This window comes from Salmo trutta, chromosome 29 (assembly GCF_901001165.1).
Source record: "Salmo trutta chromosome 29, fSalTru1.1, whole genome shotgun sequence".
Lineage (NCBI taxonomy): Eukaryota > Metazoa > Chordata > Actinopteri > Salmoniformes > Salmonidae > Salmo > Salmo trutta.
This window is the reverse complement of record NC_042985.1, coordinates 333642-361614: the sequence shown is the minus strand read 5'-3', so window position 1 is coordinate 361614 and position 27973 is coordinate 333642. Positions and strand designations below refer to the sequence as shown.

At 44.3% G+C, this 27973-nt stretch overlaps 3 protein-coding genes across 6 annotated transcripts in view; 2 read left to right on the top strand and 1 right to left on the bottom strand.

Annotated features, from left to right (window-relative positions):
• Nucleotides 1-2898: 2898 nt before the first annotated feature.
• On the bottom strand, nt 2899-12107 carry LOC115166700 (PQ-loop repeat-containing protein 1-like). Of its 3 annotated transcripts, none has more exons than XM_029720416.1 (5): nt 11839-12107; nt 11328-11625; nt 10819-10952; nt 10209-10425; nt 2899-3140 (listed from the first exon to the last, which is right to left on the bottom strand). In XM_029720416.1, the coding sequence occupies exons 2-5, from the start codon at nt 11543-11545 to the stop codon at nt 2966-2968; spliced, it is 744 nt and encodes a 247-aa protein (XP_029576276.1). In that variant the 5' UTR covers nt 11546-11625; nt 11839-12107; the 3' UTR covers nt 2899-2965. The 3 variants fall into 3 exon arrangements, with proteins under 3 accessions (XP_029576276.1, XP_029576275.1, XP_029576274.1); XM_029720415.1 differs by having other exon boundaries at nt 11328-11595; XM_029720414.1 differs by having other exon boundaries at nt 11328-12107.
• A 526-nt stretch (nt 12108-12633) lies between these two features.
• Nucleotides 12634-16554, top strand: LOC115166699 (heat shock factor-binding protein 1). The gene is made up of 4 exons (XM_029720412.1): nt 12634-12780; nt 13339-13405; nt 13845-13969; nt 16176-16554. Exons 1-3 carry the CDS (start codon nt 12733-12735, stop codon nt 13964-13966), a joined length of 237 nt encoding a protein of 78 aa, XP_029576272.1. The 5' UTR covers nt 12634-12732; the 3' UTR covers nt 13967-13969; nt 16176-16554.
• A 548-nt stretch (nt 16555-17102) lies between these two features.
• LOC115166698 (histone-lysine N-methyltransferase KMT5B) overlaps nt 17103-27973 on the top strand; it is a 31807-nt gene continuing 20936 nt past the window's right edge. Inside the window, exon 1 of one of the 2 annotated variants that reach the window (XM_029720410.1) lies at nt 17103-17616. The gene's annotated coding sequence lies outside the window, so the exon portion shown is untranslated. Of the gene's footprint in view, nt 17617-17696; nt 17986-27973 lie in introns of those variants that run through there. The other variant, XM_029720409.1, reaches the window with a different exon arrangement.

Sequence of the window (27973 nt, the reverse complement as noted above, 5' to 3'; positions counted from 1 at the left end):
ATACAAAATCTAGACCCCCAGAATGTCCCCCTGACAGGAACCTCCATAGGTAGCAGTGTATTCAATGCAACATCTAGACCCCCAGAATGTCCCCCTGACAGGAACCTCCATAGGTAGCAGTGTATTCAATACAACATCTAGACCCCCAGAATGTCCCCCCGACAGGAACCTCCATAGGTAGCAGTGTATTCAATACAACATCTAGACCCCCAGAATGTCCCCCTGACAGGAACCTCCATAGGCAGCAGTGTATTCAATACAAAATCTAGACCCCCAGAATGTCCCCCTGACAGGAACCTCCATAGGCAGCAGTGTATTCAAAACAAAATCTAGACCCCCAGAATGTCCCCCTGACAGGAACCTCCATAGGTAGCAGTGTATTCAATGCAACATCTAGACCCCCAGAATGTCCCCCTGACAGGAACCTCCATAGGTAGCAGTGTATTCAATACAACATCTAGACCCCCAGAATGTCCCCCTGACAGGAACCTCCATAGGCAGCAGTGTATTCAATACAACATCTAGACCCCCAGAATGTCCCCCTGACAGGAACCTCCATAGGTAGCAGTGTATTCAATACAACATCTAGACCCCCAGAATGTCCCCCTGACAGGAACCTCCATAGGTAGCAGTGTATTCAATACAACATCTAGACCCCCAGAATGTCCCCCTGACAGGAACCTCCATAGGTAGCAGTGTATTCAATACAACATCTAGACCCCCAGAATGTCCCCCTGACAGGAACCTCCATAGGTAGCAGTGTATTCAATACAAAATCTAGACCCCCAGAATGTCCCCCTGACAGGAACCTCCATAGGCAGCAGTGTATTCAATACAAAATCTAGACCCCCAGAATGTCCCCCTGACAGGAACCTCCATAGGTAGCAGTGTATTCAATACAACATCTAGACCCCCAGAATGTCCCCCTGACAGGAACCTACATAGGTAGCAGTGTATTCAATACAACATCTAGACCCCCAGAATGTCCCCCTGACAGGAACCTCCATAGGTAGCAGTGTATTCAATACAACATCTAGACCCCCAGAATGTCCCCCTGACAGGAACCTCCATAGGTAGCAGTGTATTCAATGCAACATCTAGACCCCCAGAATGTCCCCCTGACAGGAACCTCCATAGGTAGCAGTGTATTCAATACAACATCTAGATAGATGACCCCCAGTGTCGGTATCACAATGGGATATTTATATCTGACACTGAGGCAGAGGACAATAATAAGGAAACAAGAAACATTATGATGTCACATTTATTTTAATGAACAAGACTTTTAAAAACACAAATTGTGTTCTTATCCTCGAAGTATACTTGAAGCAAGTAGTATGTATTACTGTGAAGACGCGAGGACTGGCCGACCAATAAATAACTGTATCAACATCAAACTAAAACTTAAAAAATAAAAACAGATTCCCAAAATATAAATATAACATGACATTCAAAAACAACATGGCAACTTAATAAATACTGAACACTTCTCATACAACTCAAGTCAAAATAGCTTGAATAGAAAAACTAAAAACGGCCCAAATAAATACATGAATACATTAATGAGAAACCTGGCAACTTCATAAATACTGGTCTTCTCATGAAGATCAATCAAAATTTGCTTGAATAGAAATGTTCACTCCTGTGAACTACAGTGAGTATACAAAACATTAAGAACACCTCCCTTTTGCCCTCAGAACAGCCTTCTTTGGGTCATGGACTCTACAAGGTGTCTAAAGCGTTCCACAGGGATTCTGGTCCATGTTGACTCCAATGCTTCCCCAGTTGTGTCAAGTTGGCTGGATATCCTTTGGGTGGTGGACCATTCTTGATACACACAGGGAAACTGTTGAGTGTGAAAAACCCAGCAGCGTTGCAGTTCTTGACATACCCCATTTAAAGGCCCTTAAATCTTTTGTCTTGCCCATTCACCCTCTGAATGGCACACATACACAATCCATGTCTCAATTGTCTCAACTCTTACAAATCCTTCTTCAACCTGTCTCCTCCTCTTTATCGAGACTGATTGAAGTGGATTTAACAAGGTGACATCAATAAGGGATCATAGCTTCACCTGGTCAGTCTGTCATGGAAAGAGCAGGTGTTCCTAATGTTTTGTACACTCAGTATATCTGCGCTTGGTATTGTAGTATGACCGTTATGTCTGACTCCTACTGGTGGCTCTTCCTATGTTGACATGTGTTGTTGACCCTGTAGCTGTTGTCAGTAGACAGGAAATGCAACAAAACGCTCCCAAACTGACAGAAACAGGGAGGTACTATCTGAACTTGTTTTGGTTCCCAGTGTACCATAATAAACATGATGTAGATGTGGCCAGGTTGAACCTCATCTCACCTTAGTTGAGCACCTTCTCCTCTCCAAGCTAGGGTTAGTTAGGTTAGGGTTAGTTAAGCCAGTTTGTCCCAGGGGTCTTGGCTGTAGAGACACACTTGATAGAGGGTTAGGATTAGGGTTAGGGTTAGAGTTAGGATTAGAGTTAGCTAGGGTTAGAGTTAGCTAGGGTTAGAGTTAGCTAGGGTTAGCTAGGGTTAGAGTTAGCTAGGGTTAGCTAGTGTTAGAGTTAGCTAGGGTTAGGGTTAGCTAGGGTTAGGGTTAGCTAGGGTTAGAGTTAGCTAGGGTTAGAGTTAGCTAGGGTTAGGGTTAGCTAGGGTTAGAGTTAGCAAGGGTTAGAGTTAGCAAGGGTTAGAGTTAGCTAGGGTTAGCTAGGGTTAGCTAGGGTTAGAGTTAGCTAGGGTTAGCTAGGGTTAGAGTTAGCTAGGGTTAGCTAGGGTTAGAGTTAGCTAGGGTTAGAGTTAGCTAGGGTTAGCTAGGGTTAGAGTTAGCTAGGGTTAGAGTTAGCTAGGGTTAGCTAGGGTTAGAGTTAGCTAGGGTTAGAGTTAGCTAGGGTTAGAGTTAGCTAGGGTTAGAGTTAGCTAGGGTTAGAGTTAGCTAGGGTTAGAGTTAGTTAAGCCAGTTTGTCCCAGGGGTCTTGGCTGTAGAGACACACTTGATAGAGGATAGCCAGATCCACCAGTACCTGAGTCAGCCCACACAGCAGGAACTGGAGCGGGCTCTCCTTCAGGGCAAAGTAGGCCGTCTTGAAGCTGTCCCCGGCCATCCACAGTAGGACCATGTTCACACTGAAGACAGAAAACATGTCAATAAGAAACAGGATCATTGACCATCACTTTGAATGACAGTCACTGAGAAGAGGAAACATGGTGCTGCACCTGTTTCCCTCCAGGTGTTTCCCTCCAGGTGTATCTTTAGTTCGGTTTGAGCACCGTCATTTTACTGAAGAGGTAATTATTGATCATCAGTGTCAAATAGGTCTGACTGGTGTCTGAGGCAGCCCAACATGGCCCTATAGCCCTATGACACCCAGAAGGTCTGTAGGCCAGGCTGACTGGTGTCTGAGGCAGTCCAACGTGGCCCTATGACACCCAGAAGGTCTGTAGGCCAGGCTGACTGGTGTCTGAGACAGCCCAACATGGCCCTATAGCCCTATGACACCCAGAAGGTCTGTAGGCCAGGCTGACTGGTGTCTGAGACAGCCCAACATGGCCCTATAGCCCTATGACACCCAGAAGGTGTAACAGGGTCCACTTTAGGACTAGCTAGTGTAACCGATGTGAAATGGCTAGTTAGTTAGCGGTGGTGCGCGCTAATAGCGGTTCAATCGGTGACGTCACTCGCTCTGCGACCTTAAGTAGTTGTTCCCCTTGCGTCGCAAGGGCCGCGGCTTTTGTGGCGCGATGGGTAACGATGCTTCGGTGGGTGTCAGTTGTTGATGTGTGCAAGGGTCCCTGGTTCGAGCCCAGGTCGGGGCGAAGAGAGGGACGGAACCTACACTGTTACACTAGCACACGGTGCCGGCTCCCGCCTGATGTGTACCGGAGTCTTCTTTAGGTCTAGCTAGCATACGGTTACCGCCACCTACTGTACTGGAGCGCAACTGCCTCCTGGAGTCATAGCATAAAAATGTACCAAACAAAGTATATGGAGGGATTCCTGCAGATGAATTGTGTTCTGCAGTCGCACCGTTCTCCCTCTGCCAAGCCACAAACTGGTATTAGCTTGGCATCTGTTCATGTAGCTCATCTTAATGATTATTTATCTAATCCAATTTAAACAGGGAAGCATGGCATGGCTGACAGTCTCACATCATCGTGACTGCAACTCTACAATGGATGTTGACTTAATGGTGCTTCTTCATTATCATAACCAACAGGTTTTGATTTGATTTGATTTGTTTTGGCAGACAGCCGGGTGTCATCTGAGTATTATTAGGATACATACCACATGCCAACTTATTCCCCAGATAGTGCACTGTGTAGGAGCATTGCATTATAGGTTTTGGCTGTCTGCCAAAACCTGTTGGTTATGATAATGAAGAAGCACCATTAAGTCAACATCCATTGTTCATTGACTACAGCTCAGCATTTAACACCATAGTACCCTCCAAACTCGTCATCAAGCTCGAGACCCTGGGTCTCGACCCCACCCTGTGCAACTGGGTCCTGGACTTCCTGACGGGCCGCCCCCAGGTGGTGAGGGTAGGTAACAACATCTCCACCCCGCTGATCCTCAACACTGGGGCCCCACAAGGGTGCGTTCTCAGCCCTCTCCTGTACTCCCTGTTCACCCATGACTGCGTGGCCATGCACGCCTCCAACTCAAATCATCAAGTTTGCAGACGACACTACAGTGGTAGGCTTGATTACCAACAACAACGAGACGGCCTACAGGGAGGAGGTGAGGGCCTCGGTGTGTGGTGTCAGGAAAATAACCTCACACTCAATGTCAACAAAACAAAGGAGATGATCGTGGACTTCAGGAAACAGCAGAGGGAGCACCCCCCTATCCACATCGACGGGACAGTAGTGGAGAAGGTGGAAAGTTTTAAGTTCCTTGGCGTACACATCACGGACAAACTGAAATGTTCCACCCACACAGACAGCGTGGTGAAGAAGGCGCAGCAGCGCCTCTTCAACCTCAGCAGGCTGAAGAAATTCGGCTTGTCACCAGAAACACTCAAACTTTTACAGATGCACAATCGAGAGCATCCTGTCGGGCTGTATCACCGCCTGGTACGGCAACTGCTCCGCCCACAACCGTAAGGCTCTTCAGAGGGTAGTGAGGTCTGCACAACGCATCACCGGGGGCAAACTACCTGCCCTCCAGGACACCTACACCACCCGATGTCACAGGAAGGCCAAAAAGATCATCAAGGACAACAACCACCCGAGCCACTGCCTGTTCACCCCGCTATCATCCAGAAGGCGAGGTCAGTACAGGTGCATCAAAGCGGGGACCGAGAAACTGAAAAACAGCTTCTATCTCAAAGCCATCAGACTGTTAAACAGCCATCACTAACATTGAGTGGCTGCTGCCAACATACTGACTCATCTCTAGCCACTTTAATAATGAAAAATGTATGTAATAAATGTATCACTAGCCACTTTAAACAATGCCACTTTATATAATGTTATATACCCTACATTACTCAGCTCATATGTATATACTGTACTCTATACCATCTACTGCATCTTGCCTATGCCGTTCGGCCATCGCTCATTCATATATTTTTATGTACATATTCTTATTCATTCCTTTACACTTGTGTGTATAAGGTAGTTGTTGTGAAATTGTTAGGTTAGATTACATGTTAGATATTACTGCATGGTCGGAACTAGAAGCACAAGCATTTCGCTACACTCGCAATAACATCTGCTAACCATGTGTATGTGACAAATAAAATTTGATTTGATTTGGAATACGGTGCCATTTGAGACAAACTTAGTTCATTTAGTGGGTTAGTGTGTCTCAGGGTACGGCTGGAATGTGTTTCAGAGTACAGCTCTCATCAGAGTAAACACTCATTAGCTTCACCTCACGATGAGAAAAAACATTCAGCAACTACAAGCATACAAGGAGTTTTACTGCTGCAGCTCATGGTCGGACTAACCAAGTCTCGGGCCTGGGAAAGGACATTTTAAAGGCCCCCCTCTTCAAATTGGAGAGAATTTTGTAGTTTTCATGGTAATTTCCTACAATTCTACACATTTTGCCATGGGACAGAGAAAACATTTGCAGTTTTAAAGCTAATTTCCTGTAATAGTACAAATGTTTCCATGGCGCAAAAATAATTTTGCAGTTTTAAAACTTAAATTACAGTGCTAAAGAACAAAAAAATAAAAAAAAATAAAAAATTGGGAATACAAGAAGTAATGAGTTGAAAAGTGGATCATTGATAGAGTGGGCCAACTTGTATTATATTTCACCCTCTAAACTTGTTCCACAGGCAAATTCATTTAAAATCAGTTGTTGCTAGCAAATATTATATATTTTTAAATTAAATTTAGAAACGCTTGTTCTCATTTTCTAAAATGTTCTGCCTATGCGTTACACAAAAACTGCTCACCTTCTAGTCAATACAACATATTGAATTAACCTTGTCCCCTCTACTCAATACAATACATTGAATTTCACTTCCCACTTCTAGTCAATAAAACACATTGAATTTAACTTCCCACATCTAGTCAATAAAACACATTGAATTTAACTTCCCACTTCTAGTCAATACAACACATTGAATTTAACTTCTCACTTAAATTTACATTTTAGTCATTTAGCAGACGCTCTTATCCAGAGCGACTTACAGTAGTGAATGCATACATTTCATTTCTAAACATTATTTATTTTTTTATTTTTTATTCTGTGCTGGCCCCCCGTGGGAATTGAACCCACAACCCTGGTGTTGCAAACACCATGCTCTACCAACTGAGCTACAGGGAAGGCACTTCTAATCAATACAACATATTGAATTTAACTTCCCCTTTCTAGTCAATACAACACATTGAATTTAATTTCACCCTTCTAGTCAATAAAACACATTGAATTTAACTTGACCCTGTTCACTGTATAATAGAATGCTGCATGGAATGGCTGATTGGCTCATATCCAAAGGCCTAGCTGTGATTGGTCTGGAGGAATGGCAGGAAGGAATACAACTAATTTGGTGGGTGCTTATATTTTCCTATTAAACATGCATAATGATATGTGGCAGTAAGGGGAAAACATGAAACCTGTTCTTCTCTTCAGTTAAACACCAATCAGATGTGACTAAACCTAGTGTGAAGTTACCAGGTTGTTAGCTAGCTAGGTAACATGACTGAACATGACTTGGTTCGTTATCAAACCAGGATTAGTTTAAAACCGCCCACGACATGGTTTTGTGAAATTATATCAAATGCGCACGAAATTGTGCAGAAAAAAGGTAGCTCTTGTAATATTGGTCATGTTTTTTGAGACAAGGCGTTTTCTCTGCTGTAACGCTGGAGGCATGCCTGTTGCGAAGCTGTGCTCCATTTTTCCTCTGGCATGCAAGAGACTGTGTGACAGGTTAGCGAACTTGCAATTGCAAAGCCTACTCAGACTGGCCCGTGCTCTTGGTTATACCAGGCAATTCAATTATACAATGTATCAACTTGGCTCGCTCTGCTCCAATGTATAACATGTTCAAATGTAACAACAAAACACTCATCAGGGTCTGCATCCCTGTTCGCCATCACGGCTAAATTATATTATAAAACCGAGGGAGGAATAGATGGGTATGAAGAGCGAACGGAGAGAAGCAGGTGAGTGAGGGCTGGTAGGGGATGCTGAGAGAAGAAGGTGAGCGGAGGCTGGTAGGGGATGCTGAGAGAAGCAGGTGAGCGAGGGCTGGTAGGGGATGCTGACAGAAGCAGGTGAGTGAGGGCTGGTAGGGGATGCTGACAGAAGCAGGTGAGTGAGGGCTGGTAGGGGATGCTGACAGAAGCAGGTGAGAGGGGGCTGGTAGGGGATGCTGAGAGAAGCAGGTGAGTGAGGGCTGGTAGGGGATGCTGACAGAAGCAGGTGAGAGGGGGCTGGTAGGGGATGCTGAGAGAAGCAGGTGAGTGAGGGCTGGTAGGGGATGCTGACAGAAGCAGGTGAGTGAGGGCTGGTAGGGGTTTGCTGAGAGAAGCAGGTGAGCGGAGGCTGGTAGGGGATGCTGAGAGAAGCAGGTGAGCGGAGGCTGGTAGGGGATGCTGAGAGAAGCAGGTGAGCGGAGGCTGGTAGGGGATGCTGAGAGAAGCAGGTGAGCGGAGGCTGGTAGGGGATGCTGAGAGAAGCAGGTGAGCGGAGGCTGGTAGGGGATGCTGAGAGAAGCAGGTGAGAGGGGGCTGGTAGGGGATGCTGAGAGAAGCAGGTGAGCGGAGGCTGGTAGGGGATGCTGAGAGAAGCAGGTGAGTGAGGGCTGGTAGGGGATGCTGAGAGAAGCAGGTGAGCGGAGGCTGGTAGGGGATGCTGAGAGAAGCAGGTGAGCGGAGGCTGGTAGGGGATGCTGAGAGAAGCAGGTGAGCGGAGGCTGGTAGGGGATGCTGAGAGAAGCAGGTGAGCGGAGGCTGGTAGGGGATGCTGAGAGAAGCAGGTGAGTGAGGGCTGGTAGGGGATGCTGAGAGAAGCAGGTGAGCGGAGGCTGGTAGGGGATGCTGAGAGAAGCAGGTGAGCGGAGGCTGGTAGGGGATGCTGAGAGAAGAAGGTGAGCGGAGGCTGGTAGGGGATGCTGAGAGAAGCAGGTGAGCGGAGGCTGGTAGGGGATGCTGAGAGAAGCAGGTGAGTGAGGGATGTTAGGGGATGCTGAGAGAAGCAGGTGAGAGGGGGCTGGTAGGGGATGCTGAGAGAAGCAGGTGAGTGAGGGCTGGTAGGGGATGCTGAGAGAAGAAGGTGAGCGGAGGCTGGTAGGGGTTTGCTGAGAGAAGCAGGTGAGAGGGGGCTGGTAGGGGATGCTGAGAGAAGCAGGTGAGTGAGGGCTGGTAGGGGATGCTGAGAGAAGAAGGTGAGCGGAGGCTGGTAGGGGATGCTGAGAGAAGAAGGTGAGCGGAGGCTGGTAGGGGATGCTGAGAGAAGCAGGTGAGTGAGGGCTGGTAGGGGATGCTGAGAGAAGAAGGTGAGCGGAGGCTGGTAGGGGATGCTGAGAGAAGAAGGTGAGCGGAGGCTGGTAGGGGTTTGCTGAGAGAAGCAGGTGAGTGAGGGCTGGTAGGGGTTTGCTGAGAGAAGCAGGTGAGAGGGGGCTGGTAGGGGATGCTGAGAGAAGCAGGTGAGTGAGGGCTGGTAGGGGATGCTGAGAGAAGCAGGTGAGCGGAGGATGGTAGGGGTTTGCTGAGAGAAGCAGGTGAGCGAGGGCTGGTAGGGGATGCTGAGAGAAGCAGGTGAGTGAGGGCTGGTAGGGGATGCTGAGAGAAGCAGGTGAGCGGAGGCTGGTAGGGGATGCTGAGAGAAGCAGGTGAGCGGAGGCTGGTAGGGGATGCTGAGAGAAGCAGGTGAGTGAGGGCTGGTAGGGGATGCTGAGAGAAGCAGGTGAGCGGAGGCTGGTAGGGGATGCTGAGAGAAGCAGGTGAGCGGAGGCTGGTAGGGGATGCTGAGAGAAGCAGGTGAGCGGAGGCTGGTAGGGGATGCTGAGAGAAGCAGGTGAGCGGAGGCTGGTAGGGGATTCTGTCAGAAGCAGGTGAGTGAGGGATGGTAGGGGATGCTGAGAGAAGCAGGTGAGAGGGGGCTGGTAGGGGATGCTGAGAGAAGCAGGTGAGCGGAGGCTGGTAGGGGATTCTGTCAGAAGCAGGTGAGTGAGGGATGGTAGGGGATGCTGAGAGAAGCAGGTGAGAGGGGGCTGGTAGGGGATGCTGAGAGAAGCAGGTGAGCGAGGGCTGGTAGGGGATGCTGACAGAAGCAGGTGAGTGAGGGCTGGTAGGGGTTTGCTGAGAGAAGCAGGTGAGCGGAGGCTGGTAGGGGATGCTGAGAGAAGCAGGTGAGTGAGGGATGGTAGGGGATGCTGAGAGAAGCAGGTGAGCGGAGGCTGGTAGGGGATGCTGAGAGAAGCAGGTGAGTGAGGGCTGGTAGGGGATGCTGAGAGAAGCAGGTGAGTGAGGGCTGGTAGGGGTTTGCTGAGAGAAGCAGGTGAGCGAGGGCTGGTAGGGGATGCTGACAGAAGCAGGTGAGTGAGGGCTGGTAGGGGTTTGCTGAGAGAAGCAGGTGAGCGAGGGCTGGTAGGGGTTTGCTGAGAGAAGCAGGTGAGTGAGGGCTGGTAGGGGATGCTGAGAGAAGCAGGTGAGTGAGGGCTGGTCACCTTCATCTGAGTAGAGTGGGTCAATTTCCTGAAGAAAATGTGTTTGCTTCCTCAGCCTCACCTCATGCCGGTGGTGGAGTGGTTGCGTTGGTTCTGGAGCAGCTGTGGTAGCCCCAGCATGGCCTCCGTCAACACGGCCAGGAAGCCCAGGGACTCCACAAACAGAGAGGAGTCCAGGAGGAGAAGGGTGGTGAAGGCACAGGGCAGCGTGAAGGCCAACAGGAAGATGAGGTAGTCCTCAAAGCCGTCCCAGCTCCAAAAGAACCGGGGGTCCAGATCTGATAGAGAGAGAGATGGGGTGGGTGGATGGGGGGGGGGAGACACAGACAGAGACACAGACAGACAGACAGACAGACAGACAGACAGACAGACAGACAGACAGACAGACAGACAGACAGACAGACAGACAGACAGACAGACAAATAATGGAAGGTTATTGTTTCCTCTTTCCTCCCCAATATCTCCCTCCAGTGGTAAAACAATAGAACAGCTGCAGAGGTGGCTGGATGGTTATTAAAATGGTGGATAGATGGGTGATAGATGACTGTCTTATGGTTTTTAAATGGTTGTTGTTAGCCTTTGCCACAAGCTTTCAACGTAACTAAAGCCTGGAGCCGAAGTTAGATGGCTGTTAGATAGTTATTCTATGGGTGCTATATGTTTGCTGTTACCTGTGATGTGTTGCTGTTTGGTGGTGATACGGTTGGTGTTCTGTACGGAGCAGCAGAGGTTGAGCATCACCAGCATGGTGAGAATCATCACCACACTCTGCAGGAGCAGAGTCACCTCAAACTGCTTCCCAAACCTGCAGGTGTGAAAACACACACACACACACACAAACAAACAGACAGATGTACACACACACACACACACACACACACACACACACACAAGACAGACAGATGTACACACACACACACACACAAACAAACAGACAGACAGATGTACACACACACACACACACACACACACACACACACACAAACAGACAGATGTACACACACACACACACACACACACACACACACACACACACACACACACACACACACACACACACACAAACAGACAGATGTACACACACACACACACACACACACACACATTAGCAGAAAACCTGACACTGCATTAACTCCAGGTAAACCTTACTACCCCCCCCCCAACACCCAAACACACTCGCCAGAAGAGGATGCGGAGGATGTTAGCGACCAGCAGAACCAGGCAGACGCGTGTAGAGAAGCCGTCTGTGTTCTTGGTCCGAAGGATCTGCTGGTACTGTGAGGCGTAGGGCAGAGCCCCTCCAACCACCATCACACAGGATGTCAGCCAGTCCAAAGAGTGCCACAGGGTCCCCACATCTCCCTCCTCCTCATCACCCAGATCCAGTCTGTTGTCCATGTCTCTCACAACTCATGGGACACCACAGCACAGCTTTCCACCAGTAGGCTCTGATCCAATGCACCGAACATAATGCCAGACTTTAGTTCCGTTAGTTCAATTGTGCATATAGCTAGGCCCTAAACAGAATGTGTAAGATTTTGTTGTAGTTTTGTTTATTTACTTTTCAACTGCAAATCAGAAAGACAAACTGTAACCCATTTCAAAGTTGAAACTTCTGCTGAGCTCTTATTCTGGCATGAATTACCAATCAACACGAGGTGAGAAATAAAAACGGACTGTTGCCAACCTACCTATTTGATAGGGAGGCTTTTGTTAATCAAAGCCAGGATAAGAAAAAGTCAAGAGTTGAGTGAATTCAACCGGCAGAAAATGAATGGCGATTAAATAAATGTGCGTTTCATCAACCAAATCGAGGAGGATGCAATTTCCTTTCAAATATATATTTCCTACTAAATGCTTGTTCGCCATGCATCATGTTCCAGGTTCTGCTCTTATTCTTCCAAATACTCACTAATGTTGTTGCATTATCTTATAAACGCTTCTAATCCAATACCGTTTGCTCGTTTCCCGTTTTGGTAAACTCGCGAGATTTAGAATGCTCACGCTTCACTGTTTACTCGTTGGGGGTCTGTAGCTAGTCAGTGACGGATTCGATTAATCTCGCTCCGGCGCCCGTGTGAGCGTGTTTTGCACCGGCTCAAAATGGATTGCATTTGGAACCGGGCTGCCTCACCGGCATGAGCCAGGTGCCATGCTCTGACCGTAAGACGGCGAAATTGGCTCAAAACAAAAGTTTGGTAATCAAGCACGTGTAGTAATTAGTTCGAGTATGTATTTTTCCACTTGATTGCTTTTGATAAATACCCTTTATATGCCATCCCAATTAAAACTAGTTAGAAAATGTATTTTATTGTAAAATATATGTTGTATGTTTCTAGACGATGCACCATGCTGCCTTGTTGACAACATGACCAAGCGGCGCAGATTACTGTTCCATTTGAGAAGAGCGCTCCCCCCTCTCCGTTTTTGCCCGATGAGGTAAACACCCATTGCCCGGTTCAATCCAGGCCAGTGTAAAATAATTCCCTCAGTCATTCACGGTTGTTTCGCTTCGTGTGCAGAGAAGGAAGACGTCTCAGACTAGGCAGTGGTCTATCGTACAGCAGCGCCACGAATTTAGTGCAATGTCAGAGATCCAGGATCCGAAATCTGTACAGGACCTGACTGGGGTGGTGAGTCTTATTATTTAGCTAACGGTCCCAAATCCTTGCCATATCCTATCCCATTTGAAAACCTGAGAACTAGCTAGCGTTAGCTAGCAGGCTGGCTAACTGGCTAAAATTCTGCTATAACTGTTTTTTTCTCCAATCGTTTTTATAGCAACAAACTTTTTTTCAATGAAATAGTTGCGGTCAAATTCTGTTTAGCTACATTACCTTTGTTTTAGTCCTGTTTAGCTAGCTAGCTAGCTACAGCTATTATTATTGAAATGTAGCTGATAGATGGGTGATAGATGGCTAAATGTTATTGTGTTCCGGCTTGTAAAAGCTTGACTTTTGTTTTTTGGCGACAAAACTGCAAATCCCAATGGTTTCCATGGTATCAGCGGTGGAGGCAACACCCTGTTGTGTAGGCATCGGAGGCAGCTTAACGCCCACAAGGTTCAATAGTATGCATGCATGCATGCACTAAGATTCTGCTATACTACAGGATATAAACGTGTCCACCCACACATTGCAACAAACAGTTATTACAACATGTTCTGTCCTCCTTCTCCTCATTTTCTACAGGTCCAGACATTGCTGCAGCAGATGCAGGATAAATTCCAGACCATGTCAGACCAGATCATTGGAAGAAATATCCTGCCTTCACAATTTCAATGCTATCAAAGACAGACTTTCAGAATGACACAATTTTATGTTACAATTTAATTGGATTGCTCATAGCGTAGTCTAATGATATCAATGAATTGATCATTCAGATACATGTAATGCACACACTCCTGGTGGTTTTGTCAGCTGGTTTGAAGCAATTGTGTAAATCAATCAATCACACTTGTATTTGTCACATGCTTTGTAAACAACAGTTGTAGACTAACAGTGAAATGTACAACTTTTGCTAACATTTCAAAATACAGAACATTATATTACATTGTATTACTGATGGACCGCTGTAACAAGCAGACAGATTGGGTCAAAGGGATTGGTAGTTCTTAGTTCTATGGATAGGAGTTTGGGATATTTTGTATAGTAGGCATGGTACCTGAATGTTGTTCCCACTTCCTTGACAAGAGTACTCGATGAGATGAGTGGCCGCATCGATGACCTGGAGAAGAACATTGGTGACCTGATGACCCAGGCTGGGGTGGAGGAGATGGAGGCGGAGAACAAGGTCAAGGAGGAACAGGGTTCTTCTTAAAAGGTAATCAACATGGAGTCCACAGAGCGTTCTGCTTGTTTTTGTCATCTCCTATAGATCTCTGTGTGTGTTCAAAGGGTTGTTTCAATTAAACTCTCCAATATTTGTCAACAACACTGTGTATGTTTTCAGATTGTAACTACTAGAGCCCGATCCATGTTTTTTTGGGGTCCGATTACGATTTTTGGGGTGGCAAAACTTACCTATGCCGATATATTGTTTTTAGAGTGGGAAGTGAAAAAGTGTCATTTTTCTACTCTGAATTCTCATACATTTCCATCCAAAAGAGCAATTGTCCAATAACTATGCTTCAAATGTTGATTTCATACTTTGTGACAATAATAATGTCATGAAAATGGCTGCAGGTGTTCAGATCAGCATGAGATTCCCTTGTTTCATTCTATTTATTCAATATCGGTTATCAGTGAATATCGGCCCATACCGATATAGCGGTTAAAAAGGACAATATTGGTGATAGTACTGATACCCCTTGACTTATTCCACATTTTGTGTTACAGCCTGAATTATATATGAATTGAATGTATTTTTTTCCCCTAACCCATCTATCTACACACAATACCCTATAATAACAAAGTGAAAACATGTTTTTTTTTAAATATTGAAAATATGTAAATGAGATATTTCTGTATTTCATTTTCAATATAAGTATTCACAACTCTTTGCTATGACACTCCAAATTGCATCCAATTTCCTTTGATCATCCTTGGGATGTCACTACAACTTCATTTGAAGTCTACATGTGGCCATGGACATGATTTAGAAAGAAACACATCTCTGTATGTGTAAATAAAGTCCCACAGTTGACAGTGCATGTCAGAGCAGAAACTATACCATGAAGTCCAAGGAACTGTCCGTAGAGCTCTGAGATATACTGTATGCTTAATCACAATTCTATCTGGGGGAAGGGTATAAAAAAAATGTTGAGTGTTGAAAAAGTTTCCAAGAGCCCAGTGGTCTCCATCATAGGAAATGGAAAAAATCTGGAACTACCCAGACTGCCTAGAGCTGGCTGTCTGACCGAACTGAGCAACTGGGCAAGAACCCAATGACCACTCTGACAGATCTAGAGTTCCTTGGCTGAGATGGGAGAACCTGTCAGAAGGATAACAGTCTCTACAGCACTTCACCAATCTGGGCTTTATGGGAGAGTGGCCAGTCAGAAGCCACTCCTGCGAAAAAGGCACATGACGGCACACCTGGAGTTTGCAAAAAGGCATGTAAAAGACTGAGAGCATAAGGCAAAAGATCCTGTGGTCTGATGAGACAAAAAAATACAACTCTTTGGCCTCAATGTAAATCAGTGACTGGAATAAAACAGACACAGCTCATCACCTGTCTAACACATTCCCTACTGTAAAGCATGGTGGTGGCAGTGTCATGCTATGGGGGATGCTTTTCAGCAGCAGGGACTTGGAGACTGGTAACAATAGAGGGAACAATGAATGGAGCCAAATACAGGACAATCTGTGATAAGAACCTGCTTCAGAGTGCAAACAACCTTAGACTGGGGGTGAAGATTTACGTTCCAACAGGACAATGACCCCAAGCATACAGCCAAAGCAACGCTGGAATGGCTTCAGAACAAGAATGCGAAAGTCTTTGAGTGGCCCAGACTTGAATCCCATTTAAAATCTGTGGAAAAACTTGAAGATTGCTGTTTACCGCCACTCCCCATCTAACTTAACAGAGCGTGAGAAAATCTGCAAGGAAAATTGGGAAAATCACCAAATCCAGATGTGCAAAGCTGATACAGACATACCCCAAGACGACTCAAAGCTGTATTTGCCTACAAACGTGCTTCCACAAAGTATTGACTCAGATGTTAATACGTATGTAAATTAGATTTCTGTATTTCATGTTAAATAAATGAGCAAAAACTTCTAAACATGTTTTCACTTTGTCACTATGGGGTATTGTGTTGATGGGTGGGGGGGGGGGTAAATGTAATCCATTTTGAATTCGGGCTGTAACACAACTCAAAATTCAAAAGGCACTCGCACATCTGAGCAAACTGTTTGCAGGTGCATGGCAACAGTTGAACAAGATTCTTCTTCTTCAGGCTGTAACACAACCGAATGTTGAATATTTTCTGATGGCACTGTATCGGTCAGGCTCTACGAACTACTTTTTTTGTGATTTGAGAGATATTTGGTTTATTTAACGTTTCCTCTTCTCTTTCCACTTTCAGGTTTCCAAGTAACAGGATGGTGGAGACTAAATGGGAAACAGACAGTTTCAGGAGTATTGTATATTTAATTTTTTTTTTAATTGTTAGTATTTTGATTTACTGTGTATGTAACATGTTTTATATTTACAGTCATATTAACTCTTGTAATAATGTTCACTCTTGACATTTGTTTTGTTTTTGAATTGATATTTTCCTTAACTTGAGATGGCTCATTCAGGTGACTCACTGGGCCAGTAACTGATTATGTCAACTAGCCAATTGAACATTTTAACAATATTTCAACACAAAACATTTACTGCTATTCAAATGTTCTAAAATGTTGTGTGTTAAGATTTCTTTACTTTCAGTCTTTTTCACAATAAACCAGGGCTTGCATACACTTTGGTCCTCTTCTCTCATACAGGTTGAAAACGGCAGTGCCTCGAGGACATGAGTTGTGCACAAAATGTGAATATTTGTTTTCCAAGGCACTGTATATTTTCCTATTTTCAAAGAAGCTGTCAATATCTCTGAATAAATGCCCCCTCGAGAAGGATATAATGCCCTGGTTTGGAAACGGTTAAAAAGCAGTGAACACCCACATCCACCATACTCAAGGAGTAGGGTTTTAAAAATGTAACGGAGGGAAGCGTGAAATAGAAATGCACAACTTGTATGCTACTGCAATTTATTCTAACGTTTTCAATCGGAAAGTCAGTGTATGACACATTGCAAACTGGTATATGTTACAAATGTGTCATTACACGAACTACCATGGAATTACATAGGTTTGGGCACTGATCTACACTGTCGAATAAGAAAGGACAACAACCCTGAAATATCTTGCTTCGTTTTAAAACTTGATGCAGAATGTCTTGCTAGTCATTCAGATACGGCAATTCACCAATTCGTAGCCAAATCGGCCCGGCTGTGTGTGTGTGTGTGTGTGTGTGTGTGAGTGAGAGAGAGAGAGAACGTCTTGCAGCTGGTAGTGTTAGATTCTTTATTTTTTTGTATGATTAAGAATATCATGCTTTGAACATGACATCAGCAGAGGTGTCTTTACAGCTGAGATTAGACAAATAATGTCGTTTATATTGCAGATTTCTGTATTACTCCTCTGTGCCCAGATTTGTAGATATATCGTTTGCTGGCGTGTATGGATTTAACTACACGTACCTTAGAACCGTAGCTACCGCACATCAACTTGTGCCATAGATAGGTCGACCGGTAAACCGGTCTCTGAACAACTGTTCAAATTGTACTTGGGAAAAAAAGAGTATTGTGAGAGTCAGTGTTGTATTACCGTATAGAATAGTCCTTTGTGCTCACATGCCATCTTTATGCAGATAGACTTATAGCACGACATTTGCTGCTCTTCTCTTGCTTTCTATCGGAGTGTGACTGCAGAAGAGCGTAGATCCTATCAGCTGTCGTTGACTTCTTAGGAAGCGCTTTACAGGTTTGTTTATGCAGCACTACTTTTGTGTACATCCGATAATTTTTTACAAAGTAAGGAATTAATTGTGTTTTATTTCTCGAAATCATCAGTTAACTTAATTTCATTGTCAAAACGACTTAATATCTGTTTAATCCTAAACTATTGGACATGATTGATGCCGAATGGCTGGAGTATTCCTTGGGTCTATTTCTTCTGGATGGCAGTACTACGCCTTTCTCCTCGCTCCTGTGCTAGCCGCCATCTTGAATTTTAATGTTAATTTCTGAAATGTTTTGTTTCCGACGAAATTTTCGATTACAGTGTCGTGCCAATCCTGGATTTTTTTGAAGGATTATCTAATGTTCCTGCTCATCCTGGAATAAATATTTAGTGAGTATTTACGTTATTTGTTCAGTCGTGATGGTCGTTGCAAGACGTCCTGACACTTTTCTATGGGTGAAAAATGTTTTCAGAACGCAAGTTACCTAGCTAACAACTGTGCAGTTTTGTAGTTAGCTAGTTACTGTAACGTTAGTCGGATAATGTAGCTAGCTAGCGCGCTAGTAAACATGCAAACTCAGCCATGATAGTAAGTTACCTAGTAATAAAGAAAACAACGAGATATGGACAAGGTAGTCAGTTTGCCTGACCTAGCTAGCTAGCAAACCTCGATTATTGGGCCTGGGCGAGTGTTTTGTCTATTTTGCTTTTCAAAACAGCTAGCTAACGTTAGCTACGTGTTTATCGTACATTGTTTTTATATTAGAGGTGTATTTACGCTCGACTTTGGTGTCGAAAATCACTAGCTAGATTGTTTCGGTACCTATCAAACTGGTAGATAATTAGCTAGTTATAAAGATGATTTGCTTTAGCTAGTTAACATGGGTGTTTTACTTACTGTTATTGATTAATGTTAGCTAACTAACATGACTAAACCCTGTTAACACCAATGCATTGAAACGTATATTAGCAGTGCCGGTGAGTGAGATGTGTATGTCAACTTTCTGTAAATGGTCAGTCGCTTTCAAGTTTCAAGCCATCATAATTTGTTAAGCTAATGCCAGGCCACCTAGATACACCGCTAACGTTAGCTAAATATTGTGTAATCTACACCCTCTGACAGGAAAATAGGCTATATTAACGGCGAGTTGGCTATTATCAGGCCCCTGTTTGAAATGGAAAGTTGACAAACATGTATCAGTGGTGTCCTTCCGGGTTCCTCGTTGAACGCTTTTCTCAAAACAGTCAACTAGCAAACGTTAACTCGCGCATGATGTGGTAACGTTTCTGACATTGCTATACCAAATGCAGCGTACCCCCAGAATGAGGTGTTGCACTAATTTGCCAGCTGGTTTTTTGACAAGGCCCTATCAGTACAACCTCTTGTGTTGTTGTTAGCTAGTACTGACGTAGCTAGCAACACTAACGTTACGCCAGGGCGTATCAGTTGCTAGTGTTCAAGGGTGTAGCTAGCTAAAGAAATATTACCAATCCATTGTTCCATAAAATAAATGCATGGCTTCGATTGCCCATTAGTTTAACTTCCGATCAATATTTAATTGTAATGTGTTATCTGGCTGCCAAATAAGACATCATCACGCACGTCTCATACAAACGTACCAAATTTGAGTCGGACAAAGCGGCTTCCCTCATTTGACCACTAAGTGGCGCTGCAGATATAATCTAAATCAGAATCTGATGCTTCTACACCATTTATATTTTAGATTATTATATATTTTTGGGGGGGGAACTCAGTCTGGGTCTCAATTTACTGTTGAGAGTTAGAATAATAGAAAATAGTATAACTTTTTATTTGTCACATGCTTTGTAAACAACAGGTGTAGACTAACAGTGAAATACTTACTGATGGCCATTCCCAACAATGCAGAGAGAAAAATAGAAGAATTATAGAAAGATATCAGGGCATAACTTTTTTTAGCAAGTAGGAAATATTATATATTTTTTTACTTGTCCGAAAGCTCAAAACACTTGCCCCCCCCTCCTCCCCTCCAAAGAAGGTCTAACACATAAATCAAATGCATTACTATCTTTCTTCCCATAGAGCATCAGACAATGTAGGCCTGTCTCAAAATACAACACCGCCCCTTTAAGAATTGCCTGGAGGTTGGTTAGCCACCCTTGGTAGCCTGTGAAATATTGCAACTTTGCAATTACACCCAAATACTTTTGGTCTTTTTCTAAAATAATACCCTCCAGGGCTCGAAATTGAGGGTGTCCTGTCTTCCCTGGGTGTCCTGTCTTTCCTGGGACGGTAAGATATACAGTACCAGTCAAAAGTTTGGACACACACTTATTCAAGGGTTTTTATTTATTTTGTACTATTTTCTACATTGTAGAATAATAGTGAAGACATCAACTATTAAATAACAAATGGAATCATGTAGTAACCAAAAAAGTGTTAAACAAATCAAAATATATTTTAGATTATTCAATGTATCCACCAGTTGCCTTGATGACAACTTTGCACATTCATGGAATTGTGCCAACAAGCTTAACCTGGATTGCTTTTCCAAAAGTCTTGGAGTTCCCACATATACTGAGCACTTGTTGGCTGCTTTTCCTTCACTCTGTGGTCCAACTCATCCCAAACCATCTCAATTGGATTGATGTCGGGTGATTGTGGAGGCCAGGTCATCTGATGCAGCACACCATCACTCTTCTTCTTGGTAAAATAGCCCTTACACAGCCTGGCGTTGTGTTGGGTCATTGTCCTGTTGAAAAACAAATGATAGTCCCAATAAGCGCAAACCAAATGGGATGGCATGTTTCTTCAGAATGCTGTGGTAGCCATGCTGTAGAAGTGTACCTTGAATTCTAAATAAATCACCGATAGCGTCACAGCAAAGCACCCCCATACCATGACACCACCACCTCCATGCTTCACGGTGGGAACCACACATGCGGAGATCATCCATTCACCTACTCTGTGTCTCACAAAGACATGGCAGTTGGAACCAAAAATCTAATTTGGAATCATCAGACCAAAGGACAGATTTCTACCAGTCTAATCTCCATTCCTTGGGCAGGTAGCCTAGTGGTTAGAGCGTTGGACTAGTAACCGAAAGGTTGCAAGATCGAATCCCCGAGCTGACAAAGTAAAAAATGTCGTTCTGCCCCTGAACAAGGCAGTTAACCCACTGTTCCTAGGCCGTCATTGAAAATAAGAATTTGTCCTTAACTGGCTTACCTAGTTAAATAAAGGTAAAATAAAAATTAGATGTTCAGGAGTCTTATGGCTTTGGGGTAGAAGCTGTGTAGAAGCCTCTTGGACCTAGACTTGACGCTCCGGTACCGCTTGCCGTGCGGTAACAGAGAGAACAGACTAGGGTGGTTGGAGTCTTTGACAATTTTTAGGGCCTTCCTCTGACACCGCCTGGTATAGAGGTCCTGGATGGCAGGAAGCTTGGCCCCAGTGATGTACTGGGCCGTGTGCACTACTCTTTGTAGTGCCTTGCGGTCGGAGGCCGAGCAGTTGCCGTACCAGGCAGTCATGCAACCAGGCAGGATGCTCTCGATGGTGCAGCTGTAGAACCTTTTGAGGATCTGAGGACCCATGCCAAATCTTTTCAGTCTCCTGAGGGGGAATAGGTTTTGTCGTACCCTCTTCACGACTGTCTTGGAGTGCTTGGCCCATGTTAGCTTGTTGATGTGGACACCAGGAACTTGAAGCTCTCAACCTGCTCCACTACAGCACCGTCGATGAGAATGGGGGCGTGCTCGGTCCTCTTTTTCCTGTAGTCCACAATCATCTCCTTTGTCTTGATCACGTTGAGGGAGAGGTTGTTGTCCTGGCACCACACGGTCAGGTCTCTGACCTCCTCCCTATAAGCTGTCTCGTCATTGTCGGTGATCAGGCCAACCACTGTTGTGTCATCGGCAAACTTAATGATGGTGTTGGAGTCGTGCCTGACCGTGCAATCATGACTGAACAAGGTGTACAGGAGGGGACTGAGCATGCACCCCTGAGGGGCCCGCGTGTTGAGGATCAGCGTGGCGGATATGTTACCTACCCTTACCACCTGGGGGCAGTCCATCAGGAAGTCCAGGATCCAGTTGCAGAAGGAGGTTTTTAGTCCCAGGGTCCTTAGCTTATTGATGAGCATTGAGGGCACTATGGTGTTGAACACTGAGCTGTAGTCAATGAATAGCATTCTCACACAGGTTTACCTTTTGTCCAGGTGGGAGAGGGCAGTGTGGAGTGCAATAGAGATTACATCATCTGTGGATCTGTTAGGGCGGTATGCAAATTGGAGTGGGTCTAGGGATTCTGTGATAATGGTCTTGATGTGAGCTATGACCAGCCTTTCAAAGCACTTCATGGCTACAGACGTTGGTAGTCATTTAGGCTGGTTACTTTAGTGTTCTTAGGCACAGGGACTATGGTGGTCTGCTTAAAACATGTTGGTATTACAGACTCGGATAGGGAGAGGTTGAAAAGATCAGTGAAGACACTTGCCAGTTGGTCAGCGCATGTTCGCCGTACACGTCCTGGTAATCCGTCTAGCCCTGCGGCCTTGTGAATGTTGACCTGTTTAAAGGTCTTACTCACATCGACTGCGGAGAGCATGATCACAGTCTTCCAGAACAGCTGGTGCTCTCATTAATGTTTCAGTGTTATTTGCCTCGAAGCGAACATAGAAGTAGTTTAGCTCGTCTGGTAAGCTCGTAAGACCTGAAAATAGCTGTGCAGCAACACTCCCCATCCAACCTGACGGAGCTTGAGAGGATCTGCAGAGAAGGTGCTTCATCAAAGTACTGAGTAAAGGGTCTGAATACCTATGTAAATGTAATATTTCAGTTTACATTTTTTTATACATTTACTAACATTTCTAAAAACCAGTTTTTGCTTTTACATTATGGGGTATTGTGTGTAGATTGATGAGGGGGAAAGAATGTAATTTATTTTAGAATAAAGCTGTAATTAGGGATGCACGATAAATCGGTGAGCATATCGTAATCGGCCGATATTAGCTGAAAATGCCAGCATCGGCCCGATGTCTATAACGCTGATGTGCAAAACCGATGTCAAAGCTGACCTGCATACCAATATAACGTAGGTAGATGACGTAATGACGCCACAAGAAATACCACGCTACACGTGCAACACAGTATTCCTAACCTAGCCCACAATGTCTGCTGTGTGGATCTACTTTGAAGTTTCAAAGGAAGATAACAAAAAGGCCATATGCAACATTTGTGCTGCTATTATTTCCTGAGGGGAGAAAGTGAAATCTTTCAATATCACAAACCTAATGACTCATTCGAAAGTGCATCACCACCCAGACGTTCAGCTACTACTTAGAACAAAATCAGAAAACTAAGTGCACACTTCCAACAACTAAACAAGTTCAAGTCCAGCAGTCATTTGAAAGAATAAGAACATTTCAGCGAGACAACTCAAAGATAATGGAATTCATTGCCCTTGACAGTCAACCGTTCTCTGTCGTGGATGATGTTGGCTTTTGCCGACTGGCCGAGCACCTCGAGCCCCAGTACACACTACCAAGTAGGCGCTATTTTTCAGATGTTGCCCTACCGGGGTTACACAGTATTGTTGAAACGCACATCCATGAGCTACTTGCTATGGGCGTCACTGCTATTAGCTTCACGACTGACATTTGGACCAGCGATGTCAGCCCCATGAGCATGCTGAGTCTAACAGCACAGTGGGTCGACGAGGATCTCGTACTGAGGAAAGCCGCATTGCATGCTCAGAATGTGCTGGTTCTCATACCGCTGCTGCCATTTCAATGGCATTTGAGAACATGTTTGAAACTTGGAAACATGAACACACTCCTAGCTCCATTTGAACAACTGACTGGAGAAATAAGCTCATCAACTGCGTCTGCAGCAGACGTGATACCCTCTGTCATGGCATTGAAACGCCTGCTCAACAAAACTGCCCACACAGACTGTGGGGTTAAAACTTGGAAAAGTACTTTACTAGAGGCTGTGTACAAGCGATTCCGTGGCATTCTCTCTGAGCCTCTTTACTGTTGCCACTATGCTCAATGCTAGGTACAAGGACCGCTACTTCGATGCAGACAAGAAACAGGGTTTACGTGAAATGTTAGACACAGCTGGACAAGATGGAAACGGACACAGTGACAGTGCGCACCGAAGAGGACCCACGACAGAAGAGGCCATAGACAGACAGCTGAAACTTCACTACTTCACATGTATGATGAAATCCTGGTTGAGAATGAAACGACTGAACAAATGAACGACAAAACAGCACAGCAAGTAAGTGAAAGAAATAGGTTTTGATTATGTTTTACTGGTAATGGGGACATACGTAAATGCCAACAAAATAACTTTTTGGTGTGTGTGTGTGTGTGTGTGTGTGTACGTTTCAACTATTTAACTGTACTAAAATGCTTAAGGCCGCTAAAATTTGAAATATCGGTTATCGGGTTTTTTTGTCAAGGAAAATATTGGATATCGTTATCGGCCAAAAATGTTATCGGTGCATCGCTACTTGTAAAATGTAATACATTTTTTTAAAGTGAAGGGGTCTGAATACTTTCCGAATGCACTGTAGGTAGGGGTAAAGTAACTAGGCAACAGGATGAATAATAAACAATAACAGCAGCATTTGTGATGAATCAAATAAGGTAGAGCAAAGGGGTGTGGTCAATGCAAAAAGTCCAGGTCGCGAGTTGGTTAACTTTCAGCTTCATGATATGCCACATTTGTCAGGTTAATGGATTATCTTGGCAAAGAAGAAATGATCACTAACAGGGATGTAAACAAATTAGTGTACAAAATTTGAGCAAAATAAGCTTCTTTTTTTTTTGTACATGTGGAACATTTCTGGGATCTTTTATTTCAGCTCATGAAACATGGAACCAACACTTTACATGTTGTGTTTTTCTATTTTTGTTCAGTGTTAAATAGAAAAACCACCACAAGGTGGACAAAGTGCACGGAAGCTGTTTCCATATACACAGCAAAATAAATGGTTTCCTTTTAGAGGTCGACTGATTAATCGGAATGGCCGATTTAATTAGGGCCGATTTCAAGTTTTCATAACAATCGGAAATCGGTATTTTTGGACACCGATTTTTAAAAATGTATTTTTTTAACCTTTTTAACTAGGCAAGTCAGTTAAGAACACATTCTTATTTTCAATGACGGCCTAGGGACGGTGGGTTAACTGCCTTGTTCAGGGGCAGAACGACAGATTTTTACCTTGTCAGCTTGGGGATTCAATCTTGCAACCTTTACGGTTAACTAGTCCAACGCTCTAACCACCTGCTTTACATTGCACTCCACGAGGAGCCTGCATGATACGCGAATGCAGTAAGAAGCCAAGGTAAGTTGCTAGCTAGCATTAAACTTATCTTATAAAAAACAATCAATCAATCATAATCACTAGTTAACTACACATGGTTGATGATATTACTAGTTTATCTAGCCTGTCCTGCGTTGCATATAATCACTTAGGTACACGTTGCTCCAACCATAAACATCAATGCCTTTCTTAAAATCAATACACAAGTATATATTTTTAAACCTGCATATTTAGTTAATATTGCCTGCTAACATGAATTTCTTTTAACTAGGGAAAATGTGTCACTTCTCTTGCAACAGAGTCAGGGTATATGCAGCAGTTTGGGCCGCCTGGCTCGTTGCGAACTAATTTGTGAAGACTATTTCTTCCTAACAAAGACAGCCGACTTCGCCAAACAGGGGATGATTTAACAAAAGCGCATTTGCGAAAAAAGCACAATCGTTGCACGGCTGTACCTAACCATAAACATCAATGCCTTTCTTAAAATCAATACACAGAAGTATATATTTTTAAACCTGCATATTTAGCTAAAAGAAATCCAGGTTAGCAGGCAATATTATCCAGGTGAAATTGTGTCACTTCTCTTGCGTTCATTGCACGCAGAGTCAGGGTATATGCAGCAGTTTGGGCCGCCTGGCTCGTTGCGAACTAATTTGCCAGAATTTTACGTATTTATGACATAACATTGACGGTTGTGCAATGTAATAGGAATATTTAGACTTAGGGATGCCACCCGTTAGATAAAATACGGAACGGTTCCGTATTTCACTGAAAGGAAAACGTTTTGTTTTCGAGATGATAGTTTCCGGATTCGACCATATTAATGACCTAAGGCTCGTATTTCTGTGTGTTTATTATATTATAATTAAGTCTATGATTTGATAGAGCAGTCTGACTGAGCGGTGGTAGGCAGCAGCAGGCTCATAAGCATTCATTCAAACAGCACTTTTGTGCGTTTTGCCAGCAGCTCTTCGCTGTGCTTCAAGCATTGCGCTGTTTATGACTTCAAGCCTATCAACTCCAAAGATTAGGCTGGTGTAACCGATGTGAAACGGCTAGCTAGTTAGCCGGGTGCGCGTTAATAGTGTTTCAAACATCACTCGCTCTGAGACTTGGAGTGGTTGTTCCCCTTGCTCTACATGGGTAACGCTGCTTCGAGGGTGGCTGTTGTCGATGTGTTCTTGGTTCGAGCCCAGGTAGGAGCGAGGAGAGGGACGGAAGCTATACTGTTACACTGGCAATACTAAAGTGCCTATAAGAACATCCAATAGTCAAAGGTATATGAAATACAAATCGTATAGAGAGAAATAGTCCTATAATTCCAATAATAACTACAACCTAAAACTTCTTACCTGGGAATATTGAAGACTTATGTTAAAAGGAACCACCAGCTTTCATATGTTCTCATGTTCTGAGCAAGGAACTTAAACGTTAGCTTTCTTACATGGCACATATTGCACTTTTACTTTCTTCTCCAGAACTTTGTTTTTGCATTATTTAAACCAAATTGAACATGTTTCATTATTTATTTTATTTTATTGATGTATTATATTAAGTTAAAATAAGTGTTCAGTCAGTATTGTTGCAATTGTCATTATTACAAAGAAATCATTTATTTTTTATTTTTAAATCGGCCGATTTAATTGGTATCGGCTTATTTTGGTCCTCCAATAATCGGTATTGGCGTTGAAAAATCATAATCGGTCGACCTCTAGTTTTCTTCCGCAAGGTGGAAAAGAAGGCGTTCGAGGACATGATCCACACATTAGACCCCCCCCAGTACAAACTGAGAAAATACTGGACCTTTACAACAGAGTCCGACGAGAGGTCCAGGTTTCAGTGTCCGGTACGGATCACTTTTCCTCGACCACAGACATTTTGGTCCAGTGTTAACACGACACCGTACGTTTCTCTTAACAGTACACCTTACTGAAGACAGGAAACTGCATTCAAAATGCCTGAAGAAAAGCTTTTTTCCCAGAACACCACACAGCCGACCACCTAGTCCACGCACTCCGTGGAGGCACTAAAATAACGGACATTTTTGAAGAAAAACTGTCCGCAATAACAACAAATATTACAGCTACAATCAGAAGACTGGGCTGGAAATGGTTAAATTGTTTTGGCCACAATTTAAATCTTTACAGTAACAAACTCTGTGTAGAATGAGTAACAGAGAACAGAGGGAACCTTGGTAGTCTGCCTCACTATTACTGTCTCCTTCTCACACAGCTGGCCTAAACAAAACGAGACCTGGAAGCATAGGCCGAGCTTGGCCTCATAGAGCATTGAGTCTAGTCACAGTAACTACACTTTAAAACAATATATTATCATGTGTAATGTGTAGCCTTGGCCATGCACAAATCAATTCCAATTTTCCAATTCACAAGCTGTGGTGATTTTTTTTTTAACTTTGTTCTAATGTAATGTCACATTTGTATCCACACAGGACAGTGCGACTTGTTTGGGGTCAAAACAGAAAATTATAAAGAATACTAGAGCAGTCTCCAGCAATTCGACGGGTAACGGAGGCAATTCGACGGGTAACGGAGAAAGACAGACGCGCTACCATTCGTCATGGCAAGACATCGCTGATTTTTGGAATCCATCAACCAAGCGCTGAAGCCAGTGAGTGAATTCACTGACATCTCAGCGGCGCAGTATGTCACCATCTCCTCATTCCATCCCAATTGGCTCACACAGTTAAAGGAAGAAATCTTAGTGGACAAAGATGGAGGCACTGCACTGATCTGAAGGCTTGGTGGGGGAAACAAAAAAAAAAACATCACCTTCATCGACCCTCGCTGCCGTTGGGACCATGATAGCACACGGGACGAGACTGAAAACAAAAGGTTGAGCGTGAGGTGATCACCCTCGGACGAGCGCCTGTCAGAATAAGAGTGGAAAGGGGGGTGGGCAGTCTAATTGGGAAGAAGGGCTCAGCTGCTGCACTAGCTGCCTCCCGCCATTGAAGAAAGGGCAGCGGTCCCAACTGACAGTTTACCTGCATGAACCATCTATTGAAGGAGAGGAGGACCCACTGCTCTGGTGGCAGAGAAATGA